The sequence below is a fragment of the Gymnoscopelus braueri genome (genome assembly GCF_963280865.1).
Source record: "Gymnoscopelus braueri genome assembly, chromosome: 14".
NCBI lineage: Eukaryota > Metazoa > Chordata > Actinopteri > Myctophiformes > Myctophidae > Gymnoscopelus > Gymnoscopelus braueri.
In genome coordinates this window covers 35,124,695-35,148,450 of record NC_137619.1, presented here as the reverse complement: position 1 = coordinate 35,148,450, position 23,756 = coordinate 35,124,695, and the positions used below count along the sequence as shown (strand labels likewise).

The window sequence follows — 23,756 nt, the reverse complement described above, 5'->3', positions numbered from 1 at the left end:
CATTTGATGAAAAGTCAATCTGAAAAAGCTGCTGCTTCTGGCTTTGATACGAGCAAATATCGAAATGGATGAGATGATTGCTTTTGCAAATGTGGTGAGTCAGGATTCAGGAGGTCACAAAACTGGCAGGCACATTTCTTCAGAGCATGATAGGGTGCCGTGTCTCCAGCACGTCTTTGGGGTGCAAGTGAACACGTTGAAGATTTGGAAGATGGAAATATGATGGAACATTTGCGCAACGTACCTCAGACACAATTCAGCCACCATTATATATATATCAATCCACTGATACTACGTTCCCCTCAAGAATCTTCTCATGAACTCTGCTGTGGTCTCCATAAATGTCCTTCTACTTTCTTCGGGGAGTCTTAAATTAGAGCATTGAGACTCTGTGACAGATCTTTACTATTGTGTTTCATAATGTATAAAAACTCCAGGTAATCCAACCGGGCTGGGAAGCGGTTTGCAGAATGTGACCCTTATGCCCTTTTAAAAATACAGGCCCAGGTTCCCTGATATAAATCAATACTACCTGTATACACTACACAGTGCACAAGTATGCACTGCTAACCACCAACCACACCGCCACCCACTAAGACAGAGATCTTAGCAATGTCTTGGGTGACACCCTATTTATACCGCATAGAACTTTGACCTACTCATCCAACTATGTCCTATGTAAGAGTCTGTCGTGACATGGCCAAATACATTTTTTAAATGCCTCAAAATCAAAACCATGGAACTATGCAAACACGCATATCATTTGTGATTTATGGATTTCTCCCCTGCCTTCTTCTCTATTATTTTGGAGATTATACAACAGGTTCCTTCGATAATGGCAGATGCTCCTAAACTTACCTTCTCCCCTGTGTGTCCTTTTAAGCCCTGGAGTCAGTCACAGCAGACACAGTTGCATGCAACGAGGTGTGAAGTGAGGAGAGAGAGACAAGAGAGAGAGAGAGAGAGAGAGAGAGAGAGAGAGAGAGAGAGAGAGAGAGAGAGAGGAATTGGTGTTAGAGACATGGAGAGGGTATGGGGCATGCAGCGCTCTCAGTGTGGTAGGGAGGGCGCTAACGGGAGACGTGTTGTTTCGAGACAGACTTTTCTTACATAGACCGCCAGGGAAACAGGCAGAAAGTAAGGGATAAGCCATAAAAAAATCAAACTCCCTTTGGAGGAGGTACTTGAGAAGCACATAGTTCTACCCTGTTTGAAATAGTGAGTGCTCTGCATTGGTCTCACAGCGGGAGCTAGACGGCGAAAAGCCTACCGTTGGAGAGGGAGTGTTTTGAAAGCCAGCAAAGTATTGAGTCCAAAGTGGCAGCAGAAGAACGAGTGTTGGATAAGTGACAATCCTCAGCTGAGAGATACAGTGGTAGAATGTCGTCCATATGGTGCAGGGATATAACTGCCTTGAAAAATGGACATATCCAACGGACACAAATCTTACTGAATGAGGCAATATAAGGGGAAGCCTTGGCTTGTCAGTCGAAAAAAATGTTTTCTTTATATCTGTAAATGACAAATGCATGTTATCTCAAGGTGAAAGCTGAGTTGGCTAAACAAAAGTATGCAACCCTTCTTCCAAGACTCAAAGAAAAAGACTAATCAGTCATAAAAATTATATACATACTGTATGTATTGAAGACTCATGAATAAGACAGATTATGGAAGAATTGGGCTTACTGTAGATAGATTTGTGAGACATTAGGCGTGCAAACACTAATAGATTAAATGGAGAGGACGCTGGAACTGGTAATGATAGTTTACAATAAAGCGCAAGCTGCTTGTTCTTCATGACTGAGAATATATAATAAATTAAGTCATTATAGTAAATTGGCATGTTTGTAGACAGCCAACACGAAAACGTAAAATATAACACAATATGTTAATATACAATTACATGTTTGCAGTTATGAATGTCCTAACTGCAGGGAAGAGCTTTATCTGCAAAGTTGTAGTGTCAGTGCAAATCTTTCCCATGATGTTTTACCACAATATGTTTGATCCCTGCACCTTTTATAAAGGGACACAGAAGGTGGCAATTATACAGTATACTGTATACAGAATATACTGTTCTACATTTGTATTAGACTACTTGTGGGATTATATAGGTCCTGCTAATAATAGTCGTGCATATACCTGTACTAATGGTAGATTAACCGATTCGGGAACGCATCTCTGTAATTTTTTGATTTCTTTGGGCTCTTCAAAAATAGAAGATATACAAGCTCAAAGCTCTGCACCGAGTGCCTCACAATGAGCTTGTAGAAGCTTGGAAAATGTGTGCAAATCTTTGAATATATATATTTTTTAAGCGAACATTTGTAACTAAAATCTTTGCTTCTGGGGATTCTACAAATGTCTTCTAAATCCTAACGTTAAAAAAAAAAACGTATGCTGCTATAATATCAGTGGTTCTCAAAAATTATATGTATTTGGCCGTGGACCCCCATCTCAAAATATTTTGCAAAAAAATTACAGATCTACAAGCTCATAGCGCGGTACCGAGTGCCGCACTATGAGTTTGTATATCTGCTATTTTATACCCAAATAAATCTTAAAATGACAAATGTTTTCTTTCCTTAGAAGTCATGATACATTAAAAATTTTGAGCCTTTATTAAGTCTTAAGCATTATTTATTTATTCATTTACTGGGAGGGGGGTATTTGCTTATATGTGGATCGACACACTACAGGGGTAACCCTTCTGCACAATCCCAAATCACTCACCATTCTTCCAGGGATTCCCATACTTCCTTTGTCACCCTATTCAGCAACGCAAAGTCAAAAGGATTGTTGTCAACAATAATAATGAAAACTAACAGATGAACTCTTAAAGGGATACCATAACATTCTGAATTACAGTCTGTCACAAAAAAACTTCTGAAATCTGTCGATTAGTCATATTTTAATTGACGTGTACAGTAAGTGTTATTAGAATTCATTCAACAACTATGATTCATTGAAGTAACAATGCATTTCCCCCATATTGTGACGTGCTTGTTGATTTTATTTATTTATTATGTGATGACTAGAATTCTTAAAGTCATGGTATTCTTTAAAGGACCATCAAAACTAATACAATGGGTTAACTTTGCCACCCTATACAAAGCTGAACCAGCCTACCATGCCAACATGCCTAATGTTGAAATGAGACTACAGCCATTCCACAGTGATATAGGACTAACTACTTTGATGCAGCCATGCCCAAGAATCTTGGTTTCTTATATACTGACAAAATAAAGAAATAAAATTTTACTTGAATCATACTGTACTAGATTGGCTAAATTGCCTGAAATGAAGATTGCAAGCTGACCACACCTCGTCTGTCTAGTTTTGATCACCATCTGCAAAGAGATATATCTCTTAAGAGGTCATGAAGGTTTGAAACATGTGGGTGGAGGCAGCGGTGTGAGACTCGAGTTTGAGCCATGTTTTTAAAAGCCAAACAACAACAACAACAAACATCAGCAAACATTCTCCCTCCAGGCTTGCACGTCGTCTGCCCTGCATATCGACTTCTTTCACACTATCCCAAACAACCATAAACGCACGTCACGCTGCAATGACTTATCACATGAAGGTGCTCATTCCTGGGAGCCCTTTAATATGCTCGAGCCGCTCCGTGGCCCCAATAGCAGGCCTGCCCCAAGGATCGGGGAGTTGGCTGGTGCTGACAGCTGTTTGACGACTCACTCTTGTGACACGTCATGGAAAAAAAAGGGGGCTAGGAGTTTTGGGAGGGGGTAGGGAGGGTGGTTGGAGCGATCACAGGAGCAGAGTTGGCTGTTGTATACTGTAGCTACAGTACAGGTTGGGCCGGGCTCCATAAACTATTGCAATGTTACCTCAAACATTTACAACTTTGAGGAGAGGTCTGAGCGAGGCTTATTGTGAAGCTCTAACACTCTCGTCATTAACCACATGAATCCCTATTCACGGGCATGCGTCATAATAGGCAAACATTCGACAAAAATAGGCGAACATTCAGCAAAAATAGCAGATCTACAAGCTCACAACGTGATGCATACAGTAGCAGCGCGTTGTGAGCGCTTAGATCAGCTATTATCGCTAATATAGTACATATTTTGTAGGATTTAAGTGGTTAATCCCGAAAAAAAATTATTTGATTCTCTCCTGAAAATCTCACAAAGTCGTGGTATATTGATGCTAGGCCAGATGTTGTGTCACCAATAAGTGAGAGACATTTAAAAATAGCTTCATGCTGTACTACTGTCTCCAGAGACTGAAGTGGGGCTCTTTAAATCTCTGTCCAAGGTCCTGATTTGAGCCAAGGCTTTGGAACAACACTACCAATACCACAAGATTGTTTTCATTCAGAGTCGGGGGCTATATGAAGTGCCTAAAAGACCCACAGTGGTTATTTTCTATAACCACAAAATACAACCTTCACTAAAGTTGGTTTTCCACCCATAGGGTGAATTGTGCGCTCTCAAAGCTCACATAGCCACACAGCCAAGTCTGTTTTTGTGTTACACAACATTCCGGGAGATCGCAGACAGAAACCTGATAACTCCCCACACAATTCCACTCCATTTGTCACTTAACTGCCCCGATTGTTTAGGTTTTTCTCCTTAAAAAGATAAGGGATACTTTACCTCCACCTTCCAACACACACACACACACACACACACACACACACACACACACACACACACACACACACACACACACACACACACACACACACACACACACACACACACACACACACACACACACACACACACAAGCACACACGCGCACACACGCACACGCACACGCACACGCACAATCGAGCTCTCTTGTGTAGCTCTCTTTTTGTAGTGCCTATCACTCTCTCTAGTCTGGTTTTCAGAGTTATTGGGGCTTCAGTAGTCTCAAATTCACTGCTGTCTGACCACACAGCTGACCACCCATTTTCACACATACAAACACATACACGCGCACGCACACGCCTACAGCTGACAAACGCAACCCACACACGTATGCTCCACTCCAGTCAGAAGGATTTATGCGGGCCCTTAGCAGTGCAGCGTTAAGGCCTCTCAGGTGTATTTACAGCAGTAATGAGACTCAGCTGGATCTTAGGCTCCTCTCCAACACACACGCACACACGCACACGTCTGAATTACTATACTTGAGAGGACATCAACGTTTTAGGACCACAATCAAAAACATTATTTAGCCATTTTTAACCCTAAAGCCTGCGTTATATTCAGCTGCATGCCAGTGTTTCGGCGTTGCTGTGAGCTTGTACTGCAGTGCAGATCGCCTATTTTTGGTATGTGACACCGGGGTGCAAGTACATATAAATGGGCATAACTTAAAGCCTAACCCCTAACCCCAACCCCTAAATAACGAACCGCAACCCTAAAGGCGGTTACACACCGGCGAATATGCGAATATACGCAAAATTCGGACTCGTTCCGAATAATTAAAAGACGCTTTTTTCGCTCCGCGAAACTGATGTGGAAGCTTGCATTGACTTTATAAGGTTTAAAAAAAAAACGTATTATTCGCATGAAAAAAATCGCCCCGGTGTGTAAGGACCCTAACTCCAACCTGAGACTTCAACTAATCGTAACCCAAACTCAAAGCATATTTTTTAACCATAAAGCAACCATTTCTCCAGGACCAGGAAAGTTGTCCTACCAACGTCTGTTTCTCAAATTCGACTATACTTGTGGGGACATTTGGCCCTCACAATTATAGTAATACATGTACGCACGCACGCACGCACGCACGCACGCACACACACACACACACACACACACACACACACACACACACACACACACACACACACACACACACACACACACACACACACACACACACACACACACACACACACACACACACACACACACACACACACACACACACACACACACACACACACTGCACCAGCCCACACTCAACACAAAAGCTACTACTGGTAAAATATACACACAATCAGATGGCTTTTGCTTCTATATATACATTTATGACAGGGCATGGCTAAATGAAAATCCCTGCAGGGCTTAGGGTACAGCAGTTTCAATAAAGTTATAGCATGATGATGATACATTAATGTCTTTTATGGTTGTAGCCCGGTTCTGGTTCTTATTTTTGGGCATTAAGACAATAGCCCAGAGCTTAGTGTTAATTGTCCGTATCCATATGTAGTTTGTAATGTGTGTGGAGAATTATGTGGCGAAGACAATGTATATTTGTGCGTGCGCGCGTGTGTGTGTGTGCGTGTCTGTTTGTGTGCTGTGTAAGACGAAGAGGGAACAATGTGCTTACAATCCATCCGTCATCACTCAACTATTTCTTTGCTGAAAAATCACATCTAATATAACCGCATTCTATGGAAACACTGAATACTGATTTGAAAGCAGACAGTTCCGCTTCCAAAACCACATCCTTCCCCTTCATTTAGTCAAAAACCACTTGTGATTTCATTTCCAGCTAGCTGACAGGTATAATAAATCACAAAGTCTGGTAAAGAATCTCATCCTATCTTTGACAAAAGGTGCTAGTTAGTTAATCTGCTGTGAGAAACCTGTGTCCTGCCTCTGCTGACTGTTTCATAATCGAGCCAGTCAGAAACGGAGATGGGGGGGGGGTTGCTGGTTGTAGCCGGCAACCCATGTCAAAGACCTGATATTAGACGGTCTCCTGTTGCCATGCTGTGATGGAGACCAGGTGGGGTTTGGGTCCAAGGTTGTTAAGACATGTTAGAGAGATGGCTGGCTGATCAGAGGGGGAGCTGTTAGGCCATTAGACACAGGGGAGGTGAGTTTAATACCAAACAGACTGCAATGATCATGAAAAATAACAGATGACGGATGACACTCATATGATGTCTACTGTATATTGCACTGGAAAAGGACATTTCAATGTTTTTGGTATCATTTATATGTTTTCTTCATTTTGAATTAAAATAAAGAAAATTCATCAATAAGTATAGTAAGTATATTCATGTTCATTTGCAAACTGCTTTGTATGCACTCAATCGTTGCATTGATGTTTCTGAGATCTACTGAGAAGCTGTCATATTTGGCTAAATTGTTAATCTACATCAAACTAATCTAACCTGCAACTGAGATCTCCATGTGCTTACATTTGTACACTCTGGGAGTTAAATTAACACCTTCTAAATACGAAAATGCACCCAGCACAAAAATGTGAGCTTCTCGGTAGAGTGTAGAAAGATCAATACTGGACAATACTTCACACAGGCAACCAGACGGAGATACAGAAAGGACACAAGTTATAAGACAGTTACCGGAAAGCCTGCTCGTCCAGGAGGACCCTAAAAGAAGGGTGAGAGAAGATGGGTACAAAAAAAGAGAGAGTATTACAGAGAGAGTATTACAGAGAGAGTCTATATCATAAAAGGTAAAGTACCAATCACTGAGCCAGGCCAGAATAAATTTGTTTTGATAAGCATTACTGAAACCAAATTTTCATGCCTAATAGTAACGTTTTTGAATTAAATTGTGTACATTTTTATTTTGACCTTTGATGGTTCAGCAAAAACAGGCAGACAAAAAAAGAGACAACACAGCATTCCATGACTGAAGAAAAACATACATGAGAAAGTGGCTAATTGAAGTGATTGATTTTAGTTGAATGCTATTGCTAACTATGGCTAATGCAATCACATGCCTCTTTAAATCGAGGTAAAATGCAAACAAGAAAAAGAAAAGAAAAGGTACATATCAACAAATTACAAGATTTTGGTAAACATTACAGATCACAACATTTGATATTTTTTTTATCAGTATAGAAACATGCAAAGGTTTTGTGAAAGTGCATGCCACCATGTGCATTTCTTTAGCTATACTGTAGATTAGACTGATTTATTCTTTGTTGTGCTCCAGTATCATGCACCAAAAATAGCAAATCTTCAAGGTCACAATGGGTTGCAATGTGTCTGTTATTTTCGGTACATGACACAATGCACAACCAAGTATAACTCAGGCTTAAACTCGTAATGCACCTGCATAACTGACCATGAACTTCCGAACTCTGAACTCACTCTTCTCTGAAGCGCTTTTTTTAACAGCAGAAATAAGGGCATTTCTGCTCAGTGACTTCCACGATAAACAAAGCAAGAGGAGGTACAATGTCAGTGAGTACAATAACATTCAATTACGGGCGTCTTCAAGAAGTGGGGCCACATTGTCAATGTCAAGTGTGTTTTGTTTTCACCAAGGTAGCAGAAAACAAATAAATGGTTCTTTTGTAAGCAATCCTTTGGCAAAGGATGTTCAACTAATTGCTTGTAAGATTAAACAGGAACTCTTGACATTTTCTAAAAAGCAACTGTACCTAGACACACTGGCTGTTTACTTGTATGAATTCTTTTGGAGGAGTTCCTGGTCTTGAATGTTGGCATTTCATCGCTATTCCTCCCTGAGGAGTCCTGAGAGACTTTGTTAGACCATCCCAGTGTGTGTGTGTGTGTGTGTGTGTGTGTGGGTGTGTGGGTGTGTGGGTGTGTGTGTGTGTGTGTGTGTGTGTGTGTGTGTGTGTGTGTGTGTGTGTGTGTGAGAGAGTTCTGGCCGACAGCGAGAGAGGGGAAGTCATTATTCTTACTTCAATAATCCTAGAGGGAAGAGACATTAACACTACTCTCATTTCTCATTGCGCTTTGATTCTGACAAAATGAATTAAATTTACAGTCACAAAAGCTACCAGCAAAACTACAGCAGGACCATATTTTGATATATTGCCTCTATGTGTTAGGTCTTCCTGAGGAATCATTAAATTATCTACAATGCTTAGGAGTATAAGTTACAGTATGGCCAAAATTAAGTATGTACAGTAGGAAGCCAAACATAAATTGGTTTTACTCTTATGTACATGTAAACAAAATAAGGTAACAATAAAGTAGAACCTTCAACCATGGGCAGGACACGTTAACAATATTATATGAATAACATGATATGAGACTAGATATCATCTAGATAGATTTTGGATATTGTAATATTGTAATAGGGTACAAGTGTTATCATTTCCTGGTTTTAATCACTGAATCCTTATTTTATACTTTCAAAATATTCAGATGTTTTTATAAAAATTGCTAAAATATACGATCGAACACAGAGATGTGACACGGTTTTAATTTTGTTAACTTTTTGAAAGATGTAATGTCATATCACCTAGCCCTAATGTACAGTACATACTCCACGTATGTACTGTATAGGCAGCCTATCTATTGAATGTAACATGCTCTGCCAGACACTTAAACATCTGGGCAAGTGAGCCCAGTGACTACTGTTTGGTCGTAAGATGAGTAGTTTAACTAAAGCACCTTACGTACGAGGCACCAGCAGTCAGAGGGCAGTGGTGAGGTGCAGCGCCAGGTGCTGAGTGAGAACATGCCACACATGGGTGCCTGCCCATAAGCTACAGGGCCTCCAGGGGCCGTCTGCAGGGGTCAGGGGTTCCCTACTGCCGGAAGGAACCCTTCATTGGAATTACGCGGTAGCCCTGCAACATGTGGCTCCCATTTGGCAAAGTGCCGCTGAATGAATGAGAAAGGGGGTGGGATGTATTTGGCTATCATGCGGGCGATCTACAGTCTCTTGGGGCCTCTGGAGCCTCTGAGGAACTAGTTGGGATGTGTGGGAGAAAGGCCCGACTTAGCTGTACTCTGATTGGTGTTATTTTACCCAGCAGCTGACATCAGAGAAATGTGAGGCGATGTCTAACTGACTATGAAAACGCATTGGCAATTAATCTTTAATAAACATGCCCTCCATTTTCACCCATGATGGTGTTAAATGGTGGCTTACTGTGTTTGTTGAGATTGTGATTGACAGCTTTTGAAGGCGCCAATTTGGCAGCACTGTTCAGTTTTATTAGCGTTGGAGGGTGTTTCCCATCACACTTGATTGTTTTAGAGTGTGTTAAACGCACACGGCCAGAGCGAGGGCAGAGGGCCAAGGCCCCTGTGATGTGACCTATGAAGAATGATAATGTTATTGTGTGTTCGACAGCGCACGGTTTTCAGGAGAGCAGGAAAGGACTAATTTCACGTCATTTTACACTTGGAATCACTTGGGTAACAGTGTTAGCTTAAGCTTCTTATGTAAATAGATTCCTGATATAATGTATACAAATTGTCTTGTCAGAACTTCCCACCCTTGTCAAAGTGCACATTAAGTTCCAGTGTGTTAGAAAACAGATTTATGGAACATAGATTTATTTTTATTTTTTTATTATTACCATCTAAACTATCTATTTTAAGTTGATATATGAGACTAATATCGTTTACTTGATTTATTCATAAGATAATAAACGGTTTAATACTTTGGCTTGGTGAAGTTGGCTATTCCCCTGGTTCATCCTGCCTTAACAGGATGAATAACCATTTTAGATTTGTAATATTCAAACGGCTTGGCAGATATTACGCTTTAATCACAAAATAGGCAAGATGAACTGCACCGTCTAATCCTATGATAACTTCAGTTGTCTTATCAAACCATCTAACTAGCTGTAATTAATCCTATCAGTTTCCTTGACCTACCCACGACGGCCCAAATGGCTTCCGACAGAAGCCCTTGTGGTACAGTACACACCCAGCCTGGCTACCGTGTCAGACTCTGGCTATCCCTGGCTCTACCACTTCCCCTTGGCTGTCCCAGTACAATCCATCATTGCCATGGCCCTAAGTTAGGCGGTGACCTTCACCCTTGCTCAGTGCTAGGACGCAGCTGTCACAGCTGTGAGCAATTTTAGCACCCTGCCCAACAAGTTGCATACATCCCAAAGGCAAAGACGGGCCTTACAGGTTAGCCTTGATATGCAACGGACAGGATGATATACCACATCATAGGTATTTGGCATAAGGCAGACTAGACATACACAGTAAAATCATCACTGTTTAACACTGAGGATTTTACCGTGCAGGAGAGACGTTTAATCTGAGCATATTTTGGAGTTTGCAGTTGTCGGCTCCTGTGGTGTTGGAAGTGCACGAAAATGGAAAACGCGCCTCGTTGTCTGACATCATGTACCTTGGATATCTCCTCTATGAAATCATCCATCATACTTTCCAGGGAGGGACGTTTGGCTGAGGTGCCGATTAACGACTACAAATACCGTATTCATGCTCAATGGGCTTTTAGGACACTGTAATGAATGCATAATAGCAGTAGTCTCTGCACTAAATATCTTATTCTCAACTGTGATTGCTTGATAGACTTAACTAGTTCTTAACAGCCCGAACTTGTCCGGCTATGTGGAAGTGTTATATAAAAGTATGACCACTTATGAATGGGCCTTGTGCAGACATCACACATCCAGATTCAAGGCAAGGTAAGATGCTGGTACAGTATCAAGCAACCTGAATACTCAACCTCAGAGAAAGGGCCTCCACACCAAAATGCAAAAAGAAAACAGTCACTTTACCACAATCAGGTCACACAAGGCTTCTCGTCTACTTACTGGAGGTCCTGCAAGAGAGGGAGAGAAAAAGACTGTTTAGTTTTTCTATGATTTAGAAAACAATTTACATTAAGGATAGGCATTAAGAGTTTCAAACAGTATGAATTCAATTTGTTCAGAATCCCGTCAATATTTCACCCCTGCAATCTTCCCGTTTTTGACCGATTCATAGTAGAGTAATTATGACTCAAATTGGGCATGTCTTGGGAAGATTCCAACACTTACAAATAGGGTATCATAAAAGCGTTGCGTCTTATTCAGCAAGAAAAGAAATACCTACAAGACTGGTGAGGAAAAGTGCTTTGAAATACAAGTCTTTGGCGTCACCTGTTATATTCCACTGCTAGAGGGTGACTCACTGATGTGTTCAGTCTGTCTGTTGCCTTAATAAGTCACGCGCAGGAGCTAATGCCACGTATAAAGCCAAGCGGTGCTTTCAAACCCATGTCGCATCATGTCATTGAAGCACAAACCAATGTATCAATTTCAGGGGACTTGCCCTTAATGCAGTCAATCATCATGCATCTGACAAATACTGTGTGTCGTCCCGTGGGTCAGCCTCGCCATGTTTAAAACATCTCATGACCCTGGCTAGTAATGACAGATATTCTGCCTACCGATCAATCCTTGGATTGATGCGAGAGGTCAGGGAGGGGATGGAGAGCAAGAGGGACGTAGCGTGTGCCAGGGAGGTGCTGCCTGACAACACAATGTGAAGCCTGTGCCAGAGATGAACCGGGTCGCTCCTTTAAGCATTTCTTCCACGCCCAGTCACAGATTAATTCAAGGCATCTGGCCAAAGCGGTGAGACCTTTTTCCATTCAGGGATAAACTCTCAGTAACAATATCTTAAACTACTCTTATATTGAACTTGATGAACTCAAATATTTAAATAATTATTACGTTATTGCAAGTCCAAATGGCTTTAATTGGAAATGTACTATTTATTATCTTTAGTGTCGGGTTATTCAAGGCTCCATAGAGAGAGACCTGATCAAAAGGCTGCCCTGCTGGGTAATACCAGGTTTTAAAATGATCATCAAAAACATATGGGAGGGACACATTGAGGCAGGGCTACACACTCAAACTCAGACTGCTCAGGTAGACTTTTCACCAAAAAAAGGGAACCGAATATTTCTCCCATGACCTTTTCACAAGTATAATCAGAAAGCCCAGAGTCATCCGACAAAATCAATTACTGATGATTCATGACAGAGGCGGGGGGAGGGGGAAACTAAAGATGCCATTACGTCAATCACAATGAGGCGAGGAAAACCACTAATGACAAATCACTTCCATGAAATGTCAAATCAAATCCCCTGCATTATCTTCTAAACAGGCTTATTTTGTCTGCTCCTTAAGGTTCGGGCTGTCCCCGATGAAAAGCCCGCTGTCAGGTCAATTTGTTCACTTTGTTCTGCCGTTAAATGAAAACCAGTTGGTACGGAGAAACGAGACAGTTTGAGGGATACTAAGAGGAGGTTTTACAGACAGTTTGAATTAGAAAAGAGCGTAAAAATAGCAGTAGGCACATGATAATTTTTCTGCTAAATTGACTGGAGCCAGACGCGCAGACTAGCCACTTGGTAAGGAGGAGACAGAAATAGGGCGCTGGGGACACCAAGCGCCTTAATACGGGGCAACACTGTAACACAGGATGCCTAAGTCAAATTGTCCGTCATAAATCCTGCTTTAAAAGCACTCGGAGATTAAGAAATGGCCTTTCAAAAAGAGACAGCCAACCATAAATTAATGACTTGCAAAAACTGACGAAGTGAGAGTAAAGAATGTCTGGTCACTACTGCAACCTGGTGAAATAGTCTGACATGAACAATAACATTCAGGGGTTAAAGCACGACGTGGTCAGGGGTGACAAATATTCCCCTTTTGGACCAGGCATTTTTCTTTCCTTTCCTGTTTTTTGTGGCTGTGTTTTTCTAGTAATTTGAGATGGCATTTTTCTCAGGTTGTGCTGACTGAAGGTTTTTTTTCTTCCCTTTTTTGCTTTTTGTTCACATCGACTCGAGTGCAAGTAACCGTCCAAACCAAAAGTGGGTGCTGAAACCCTCAGGTAATGGTCGTTTGCAGTAGAATGAATGGCTGCAGTACAGTATGTGGCATTCCTGGCAGAGACTTTTCACTGTGACTTCCTCACAGAATGCAAGACTCAAATATTCTATAAATGTAAAATTCCAAAATGTGACAGATACAGTACATCACCACCAGAGAACATCTGTCAAAACAGCACAGCACAGTACAGTACAGTACAGTATACATGCCTACAGTACATAGAGAGAGACAGACAGCTACACACATAAAACAACCCACTAGGGAGAGTGCAACCTGAAATCTTTCCCTTCTCCTGTGTAGTTACAGAAGGACAGTGCATGTTGTATACTGTACACACACAGGCACAGACACACAGTACATTCATCCTACTGTACCTGGGTGCCCATCTCGACCTCTCTTTCCTCTCGACCCAGGACGCCCTGGTTGAAACACAACCAGCAGTTAGACATAAGTCACTAGCTTAAAGCAATATCCTTTTAAAGTAATTTGGTAGAACCTTGAGTAATATAGCTGAATGGGCATAATATAAGTCCCAATGTTGTCCATCAACATGTTTGTTGTCTTCTGTGCAGGGACCAGGAACCATACAATGCCATTCATTCATTGTATGGTATTGTATGGCAAAACAGGTCTCAAAATTACTTTTAGCACAAAAATAAACACAAAATGGATTCTGCCAATGTATAAACAAAATGAGCCTCTACTTCTGGTTTCTCACTCAAGCAGCACAAGAAACACATAAAGATGATCGACAATACTGTATTAGGCCTTACATGTATAACATGCCCAGGTAAGTATACAACACAAGGTTCTACCAAACTTCAACATCACTTTAAACCAGTAATAGCCTATACTGTATGTCCAGCATCATGGCATTGCAGATAAGTAAGCCTATACATTAAACAACACACAAAATCTTTCTTAAGCTTAGAAGTTACCAAGGGATATGTCAAGCTTCTAAGCCACTCACAGGAGAGCTAGCCACACAAGCTGCCCACATCTAACAATTTAAAGCAATGCATTTGCAAAACTCAAATCGAACGAGGAGATCAGTTACTGGTGGTGGGAGGAGCAAATAATTTGGGGCGCTCCAGTCATTCTTGTGGTTGCGAGTCTGTCCCCCAAAGCGTAAGCCTAAACCCTCTCTGCATGCAAGCAAGGGGAAAGCAAGTATGGACCCCAGATTCCAGTTGCATTCTGGGCCCACCATCACATCCTGTTGGCTGGAACCTTGGGTGAGGGGGGACATCTATAGACCACCTTGATCCAAAGGCACTTGGGGTGGAAGGGGTTTCAAATAAATATAGCCCAAGTGATGGTGCTCGAAGAGGGGCCACTCAAGCAAAAGCTTCACACGCAACAGGCAGTGAGCAATACACGAACCATACTTTACACACATACAGCACACATGACATAAAAGGGGAAGTTGTTATTGATATTGATATCATATATGCCCCGCCTTCACCTCCACTGGGCTTAATGGTGTACAGTATCACTAACACCTGTTCCTTCTTATGTAAGAGCCTTGGTAGGAAGTAGCTTGAAATGGGCATCTAATATTCCATGCCAACATGCAAACTCATGGGTGATCCACTCCTATGGCAAGTGGAACCCGTCTAACCAAACACTGTTCCACGCAGGCAGCAGGAAACTTTGTTAGCGTGCTAGTACCCTCCAGAAACATTCTATGCCAATGCCCATACTGTAACACTACATAAAACATAATGGCCTTTGACTTTACATCCATAACAACTCTGATGCTAAATAACCATATCCTCTCTAAGCTCGCTTGACCTTTTGTGTCGTTTAAAGTACACCAGTGGTGGAGGCCTCTGGGCAGGTGGGTTGCCATCTTGAGACAAACCCTGTCCGAGGATATAGATCCAGGAATAACCCATGGAATTCCAGTGTTGAAAATACCCAGATCCAAACCCTCACCCGCTCACCCGGCACCACCAGTCTCTCTCAGATTCCCTGCTTCTCGGGTTGCTCTTGTAAACACACAGTAGTGGCCAGCGCAAATGTGTTGACTATCAGGCGTCTGTTCTTTAAGCGTCGAAGAGAGACACATTCTAGGAAATACTTAATAATACTGCAGAGGAAAGCAAGCGGAAGATATTGCAAGTACAACATGCCCTGCCAAAAACACAGCCCTAACAGCCATGACGGGTTCAATATTAGTAAGTTATGGCTAGAAGGTTACACGCTTGAAATAGTGAATGCAACACATAAATATCTCATTAGTTAGTAGTTACAAAGCTATTAACAATCTGTTGGGCTTTGGTGGTCAACTGTGATGGACAAGCTCAGAGGACCAGTAGAGTCCTCCATACATCATGCTTTGATCCATACGATCTAAGAAAATAACTTCATAAAATGAATATACTGTATCAATATGACCAGTTCCTTGCTGATAGTTTTTAATACAAGGCATAGTAGAAAACAAAAACGGGCCCACTCAGTCTGTATAGAATGCAGTTTGCTGGGTGCACACACAGCTCTCGAAAATTCATAGTATTATTTTCTTACTTTAATACAAGGCATGTCTGTCAACACATTGGTTTTAAACTCATTTTGACATTTTTATGCATAAATGAAAACGTATTTGTCGTTTGTTTGAGTAAAATGGGCTGGTATTTGGATTTGTGTGATCTGAATGGTTTGAAATAATTCATTCATTCAGCAACAAAAAACATACAATGTTCTCACTTTAAAGGCATAAAGTGAGAACTGCACCCACCCTCACCATGTTTAAAACCACACTCAAAACCCACCTTTTCAGAATCGCATTCCCTACATAAAACCCCAACCCCTGCCCCTCCCTTTTGTTTTGTTTACCTTTATCTTTCTTTTATAGTTTAAGGGCGCGCTCCCACCAAGAGTTGGCTGGCCGCTGTTTGCAGAATCTGCCAATGCATTGTCAATGCAAATGCGTTGATTCACGCAAGAGCAGATTTTTCCGCTAGTCGCGCAGACCTTGCGTTTATCTGCTCTCCGCGACTAAGCATAAAACTGCTGGAGGCAGGCGCTGATTTTCTCCCTCTGTCCAATCGGGTGAGTCGAAGGCGGACCGTCTCAAGACTCAGGAAGCAACATGGTGCTCAAGGCAGCAGGCAGAGGCGGTGCGGGCTACGGGGAGGCTCCTGAAAGTGAGTGACAGGCGCGACACTCCCGTTTTTTTGAATCCGCTGGCTGCAAAAAACTGTGGCCGTGCACAACCTGCGTTTAACAGCGGCCAGCCAACTCTTGGTGGGAGCGCGCCCTTAATCCTTTTTAACTAGTCTGTTCTAATAAAGTTGTTTTTATCTGCTCTGTAAAGCGACTTTGATTACCTAGAAAAGCGCTATATAAATTGTCTGTATTATTATCATAGATACATAGAGAACTTTATAGAACAAAAAACAAATGATGATTAATTGCACAATGTGTGTGTGTGAGTCAACATAAAATTACATTACACTCATTTATAAATTACATTTATTTATTTATTCATTTATTCTTTCAGAAGATTGAAGTTCAAATTATTTCTGTCAGCAGAACTTGGACAAGCACTTTGCAAGGCCAATCATAAATCCTATTGCTCTCAAACCGTAACAACCGTACCAAATTTCCTAATTTTGAGGGAAAAAGAATCCTTAGCAAAAACAGCCAATTGATTTTACTCTGTAAATTCACTTTCAGCCTTGGAAGGATTTTCAGCTGCAGTTCTGTCAGATAACTCACGAATAGATTGAACCAATATTATAGACCGAATATATTTAAGCAATATAATAGAATGAGAATACAAGTGTGGAAGTAATATTTTATCTTGGCGTTCAGGCTCTGCTATATTTGTTCTCCCTGCTCAGCACAATCATACGGCCATCATTAACCATTAAGAGCAGGGAGATAGATATACCATAACATAACAACCCCCCATGGGGAACAGACCAATAGCAGAGCCCACTGGTGGTGCTGGGGTGGTGGTGGGAGAAAACGCTGCATGACAACAAGCTAGAAGACACAACCGGATGGAATGCCCGATTCAAGAGAACTTAAATACCCGCCCAATTGGACAGCTGATTGCCACGTCTGTGTATGACGTAAGGATCTTGCATGACGCTGTAAACAGCCATATAGAATGAGCAATGCATGTAACCTCTCGAGTGTATGCTGCCAGAACTAACTCGCAGGCTACGTATAATTTCTGTCAGATAACTCACGAATAGATTGAACCAATATTATAGACCGAATATATTTAAGCAATATAATAGAATGAGAATACAAGTGTGGAAGTAATATTTTATCTTGGCGTTCAGGCTCTGCTATATTTGTTCTCCCTGCTCAGCACAATCATACGGCCATCATTAACCATTAAGAGCAGGGAGATAGATATACCATAACATAACAACCCCCAACACGCGTGACCTACGGTGAACGCTCACCGATTCATCCAAACAGATATCCCACTAAACTCCTTCAGGAGACAGTGACGAATATGCAGCTAGCAATTCTGGATCATGCTAGGATATTCTAACATAACCCCCAACACGCGGAACCAAGAACGCCCTACGGTGAACGCTCACCGATTCATCCTAGCAGATATCCCAATAGACTCCTTCAGGAGACAGTGACGAATATGCAGCTAGCAATTCTGGATCATGCTAGGATATTCTAACATTATGTGAACTTGAATGTGAAGCCATGGCTACGCTTGCCGTAAGCCTTATTCTATATGATAGGAAAACTATGTGTGGGGTGAATTCTCAAACCCATACCAATTGACCAAGCTGATATCCCATCCACCACAGACCAGCGTCTGGGATCAGCGAGGACATACTAACTTTATGTGAACTAAAACTATGTGTGGGGTGAATTCTCAAACCCATATACCAATTGACCAAGCTGATATCCCATCCACCACAGACCGGCGTCTGGGATCAGCGAGGACATACTAACTTTATGTGAACTAAAAGGCCTTAGCTGCCATGCACAGGCAGCACTTAACCATTCCTCTAATAGCCACATAGAAGAATATACTACATAAACTTAACATGCCTAGTGTTAAGAGTTGATGCCCCCAACCGCATCCTACTGATGCCCCCAACCGCATCAACTCTTATGCCATCCAACTGCATCACCGTGATGCTATTACCCAACCGCATCAGCCATGATGCAAACCAACCGCATCAACCATGATGCCACTTTTTTGAGTTTGAGCAACCAGCTTAACTCTTTAGTGCCAACTAAAGAAACATTTAAAACTTAACATGACTTTGAAGTCACGCTACACCTTACCTTCACCCAGCGACCACCAGATATGCATGGTAATAACAGAACTACCATTTACATTTAGCTATTACAACACTTGTATTCATTACATCCTGAGCCAACAAAGAACTCCCCATTTTAGCGCACATGACGAACATGGCACTAAGGACCATTTTATTCAGAACGGTTGATCTGTGCACCAACTGATAATATGCAGATGGTTAAAATTTGTTCTGTTGAATTAAAGCTTAAACTGAAGATGGGACATGACCTGATGAACAAATGAGCCACAGATAAAACATAATGCTGCTTGTGTGAGAACAGACTAAGATCTGTGTTTTAACAGCTAAGATCTATGACTGCCCCATCTAACCATAGATTGACTTCTAATTAACTAAGAATACTGAAGCAGCTTCCAATGAGAGATTTAAGATATATTCATAAAATGTCCCTCCATAGAAATAAAACATCAGAAATCAAGATGCATGACTAACTCTTGATATACACTTAGATTAGACTCCACGTAGATGAAAGCAATGGTTATCGACTTATAGTAGTTAGTAGTACCAACAATATTTAATCTGAATCCAGTACTCCCTTTACATTACATGCTTGTAAAATTGCAACCTTGCTTACGAGACTGCAAGAAGAACCACGCCAACATAATACCAAGAATGATAAGCCACCCTTTAAAGAACATAACATTAAATATTTGCCTCCTGAGCAGATTTTAATTAATGACCATACCATTCATTATCCAATAACTTCATAACAACAATAACGGAACTAAGTTTGGATTCCAAGAACCTTTGAAATGCCCATCAACCATGACTCTACTGAAGAGCCCCACCATTTATCTGGTAGCAATAACTTTACTCCTGTAGCTTGTCACACAACATGACATCAATTGTCAACCGCTTTTATAAGAATGCATTACATCCGGGGATCTGAACATATGTTGATCCCAAGATAAGACATGAGTGCCCTCATAAATTGCTCCCCTCCTTTATGCCCTGAGAGCATGAATGCCCTCTGCTGGACCATCTTTAATATAACAAAGACCATTTAGATGGCCTGCTATTGCTAAAGATAAAGAAAAGCAGTTGTTTTCTTTCAAGTGTTTCAAGATTTACTTAAGAAAATCCCTGTAACCTACCAGTCTCTTATCCAAGGTGTAAGCAGCAAAATGTATATCACCTTGACAGCAAGAATAGCTTAATTAGCTTTGCAATACAATAGCACAGGGGGGACTTTAGAATGTAACCAAAGCTTACATCTAACCAAGCACTGCAGCCAACACAGTATAATAGCCCATTACTTACTTGATTTGCACAATTTACTTCATTATTATATTTACCAGCCTCCACTATATCTTAGAGGCAAATTATTACCAGAAAATGTAGGCTACATCAGATGGAAATAGCTATAGCCACCAATTAGCACATACTAGCTGCAACATAAAATATATTACCACAATATAATGGCCATACTGCACACTATAGTCTACTTTAGTATAAAATTATGCACCATGAACCATAAGTTCTCTTTACAGCATATTTGAATGCAGTCTCCTAGATTTGAAAAACTGCTGAAAGAATGAATCACTAATATAAATAGCCTATATATATTTTAACCAACTGTAGATTAACTTGAAACATTATTAATTCCTACACTGAGATACCTGGTGCTATGCTGATTTACTCAAGTAAATCCGCAGACTACTGTCTGCAACACTAAAACGAGATCAAGAAAAATGACTATTAGTTATAACTTGTGCTTATAATAAGCGGACATGGCAACCCAGCACTGTGTTGCGTCTATGCTTGCAGTCCCATAGCCCGGAGGGAGCGCACTGACGTTGATCAGTGAACCACGACATGTTTGGAAGCGCAAGAACACACACTAGCTCTTCTTCATCCACAAGTGTACTTTCTTATCCCACTCAAGATGACGGCCAGACTGTGCATTAATCGTTTTTAACCAGTAGGCTACATTATATGAAACATAAGATTTGAGCAATGCACTGCATAAGTGACACTAACTATTGGACCTCTCTCTCCCTCTCTGCTCTGAACAGCTGATCACTGATACGTGCAGTGATGCCGGTTTGAGAGAGAAATCAGCCAACCTAGACCACGAAAATACTTGTATTTAACCTGTATTATCCTAATGTATGCATTGTCATTGAAATAGCCTAAAGTGAGCTTGTAGATGATCTGCTATTTCGAAATCTTGTGATAAAAGTGGAATATTTGGAATATGTATATTTTTAACTACACATTAATCTGGGGACCATGACAGAACCACATAAGAAAGCGATCCCAAAATAACTTTTCCCCAGAAATAAGCCAAACCACCAATAAGCGATTTGACAGAAAACCAGCTAATAATGAGATGAGGCCCCATAGCCCGGAGGGACACAACAGAAAGCTCTGCTGGCTGAGCTAAAACACCGCTGTTTTTCAGCTTAACTTTGAAAACATTAGCAAGGAGCAGTTTCACTACAATTTAAGTTGCTTTGCTTTTAGTAATAGAACAAGTATCATATAACAACCAGCGGCACCAGACCACCACTGAAACCTCAACAATGACATTAGCATCAACAGCATATTAGCTTTTTTTTTTTTTTTTTCCTTTTTTTTTTTTTTCCAGCAGCATAGAGAAGAACACAGCAGCCTTAGTAGATAAACAAACGCGACGCCATACCACCTGGCCTTCACAGTAGCCTATAATAGACAGCAGCTTATGAGCAGAAAGCATGATTCAAGTAGCATGAAGCAGTTACACCAGCAAACAACAGCAGCTTCTGGGAAGCATGATAGCAAGTTGCAGTAGCTCCAGCAAACAACCAAACAACCAGCCAGGAACAGCAAACGCTGCATGACAACAAGCTAGAAGACACAACCGGATGGAATGCCCGATTCAAGAGAACTTAAATACCCGCCCAATTGGACAGCTGATTGCCACGTCTGTGTATGACGTAAGGATCTTGCATGACGCTGTAAACAGCCATATAGAATGAGCAATGCATGTAACCTCTCGAGTGTATGCTGCCAGAACTAACTCGCAGGCTACGTATAATTTGTGCAAACAGTAGAGGGGATTTACCTCGGGGTGTGTATCTGTCAAAGGATAAAACAGACTGAACTTTTGCACTTCTGTCATAGGGAGGGGGAAGAAAACGCCTCCACCTCCTATTGAGATGTGGAAAAAATTATTCTTCAAATTTCATGCCTTTTCACTGCTGTTACTGTACATATCACCCCACCCCCCCCCCTCCGCCCCCACATACACATATAATATCCTCTCCTTCCAAAAAAGAAGAAAAAGGAAAATGTGACCTTCAGGGAGGCGAGGAAGATTAGTTGACTCCTTGAAAATGAAATAGTACGACTCTCTCTATGCACCACTGCCGTCGCTGCATCCACAGGGAACCAATAAACGCTAACAATGGATATATTGGGTTCCTAGGCCTTCCACCAAAAAAATCACGTCTAGACAAACTAATAGTTTATCAAACTCTACCTCTACTCATTTACAACCAGTGGGGGTACATGGGGGGGGTTACAAAGAGGCTCATCCCTCATCCTCGACCTCGTCGCCTACGTGTACCCATGACAGCTGACCCATTCATTCGGAGCCCCTGTAACTCTGCAGCCATGTTAAGCATAATGTCATGGCAGCCTGTGATTTCTTTGGCTCATACCAGGCTAATGTCATGCTTTTACAAAATGTCAAATGTGACTCAGCCAAACAAACCTTATGAAAAGATGCTCTCTAATGCTGCTGAAAAGCCATTTTGAGAATAAACACCACAGATGATATTGCTTTGGCTCTCTGACATGAGCAGCGCCTTCAAGTGAACTCATACCAGTAATGTCCAGACACATTTCCTATATGCAATTTAGTTTTGTGTAAGCTGGCTCATGGCAAAGGGCTGGATCTTCACGCACGGAAGGCTTTGGCTTCGTTAGCATCCATGGGATGGGAGGCCATGGGAAATGGACCCTGGGTGGGGAGCCAATATGCTTAGGGGCTGGGTGGATGAGCAACATGTGGTGTGCACCGTTCAAAAGTACAGTCTTCTGAAGTCCAAGTCCTTTATGAACAGTTCATCACAGTATCCGTCAGTAAAATACAGGTCTAGACGCCAGCTTACCATGTATTATGCAAATTAAATCTTAATTCAAGGAATCCTATTCAGTTTCCTTTAGCACTGTTCCCATCAGTTCTGGAATGGGAGAAATGACTGAGTACCTGTTATGCTTTCTATGCAACATGACTTCATAGAGACTTTCATATTTTCCGACTCTTTGAGCACAATAAATAATGCAACTAAGTCCAGGGTTAAATAATTAGTCTGTGGCGCTTACAGCAGATCACTACAAAGATGACATTGTATGTGCCAGACAGGCAACAATTAATCTGCCTTTACCATTATTCTCCCAAATTGCTCCCAGGAGGGAAGAAAAGGCATACATAAAAAATCCTAACAGTTCCACTCTAGTCCACTCCAAAAAGTATTTCAAAAGCAATTCACTGAACTGAGTGCTTTCATGCTGCGGAAGCATAAATCTCTCCTTTGTTTTCCCATCTACCATACTTTCCTGTATTTAAATCACAGGCGTGAAACTACGGCAAAAACCCAACCAATTACGTATGTGCGAGTCTAAGCCAGAGCAAAACAGAAAACTTGTAAAAACTGTATTTGAATGCAAGAAGAAAGGGAGTTACACTGCACCTCAGCCATGACTCTGATGATGTCGAAATGTTAGTCTACCTGTTATACTTTGCACCTTTAAAGGTTTAATGACATTCACTTTTACACCACATTCAAAGTCTTTGTCCTGGTCCTTCAAAAGTGTACAAAAAGTTTTAAGTGAAAATTCCATTCCATTGATCCATGGCAGGTGTTTTTCTCTCACATTTCTAAGGCCTTTTCAACTGCAATGAAAAAAGAAATCTTTGCCTGCGGGTGTCGCTGG

General features: G+C 41.4%; 2 protein-coding genes across 2 annotated transcripts in view; both read right to left on the bottom strand.

Moving 5' to 3' along the window:
* The window catches only part of col13a1 (collagen, type XIII, alpha 1), a 54,182-nt gene extending 42,726 nt beyond the window's left edge, over positions 1 to 11,456 (bottom strand). Inside the window, exons 1-4 of the mRNA XM_080448827.1 lie at positions 11,452 to 11,456; positions 7,280 to 7,306; positions 2,734 to 2,769; positions 859 to 885 (exon numbers count right to left, since the gene is read on the bottom strand). Of these exons, the coding sequence (XP_080304953.1) occupies positions 859 to 885; positions 2,734 to 2,754 (48 nt within the window). The 5' untranslated portion in view covers positions 2,755 to 2,769; positions 7,280 to 7,306; positions 11,452 to 11,456. The remainder of the gene's footprint in view (positions 1 to 858; positions 886 to 2,733; positions 2,770 to 7,279; positions 7,307 to 11,451) is intronic.
* The window catches only part of LOC308100610 (uncharacterized protein), a gene marked incomplete at its 3' end in the record, with an annotated part of 47,397 nt that continues 35,084 nt past the window's right edge, over positions 11,444 to 23,756 (bottom strand). Inside the window, exons 3-5 of the mRNA XM_080449676.1 lie at positions 13,896 to 13,940; positions 12,069 to 12,150; positions 11,444 to 11,459 (exon numbers count right to left, since the gene is read on the bottom strand). Coding sequence (XP_080305802.1) covers positions 11,444 to 11,459; positions 12,069 to 12,150; positions 13,896 to 13,940 — 143 coding nt within the window. The remainder of the gene's footprint in view (positions 11,460 to 12,068; positions 12,151 to 13,895; positions 13,941 to 23,756) is intronic.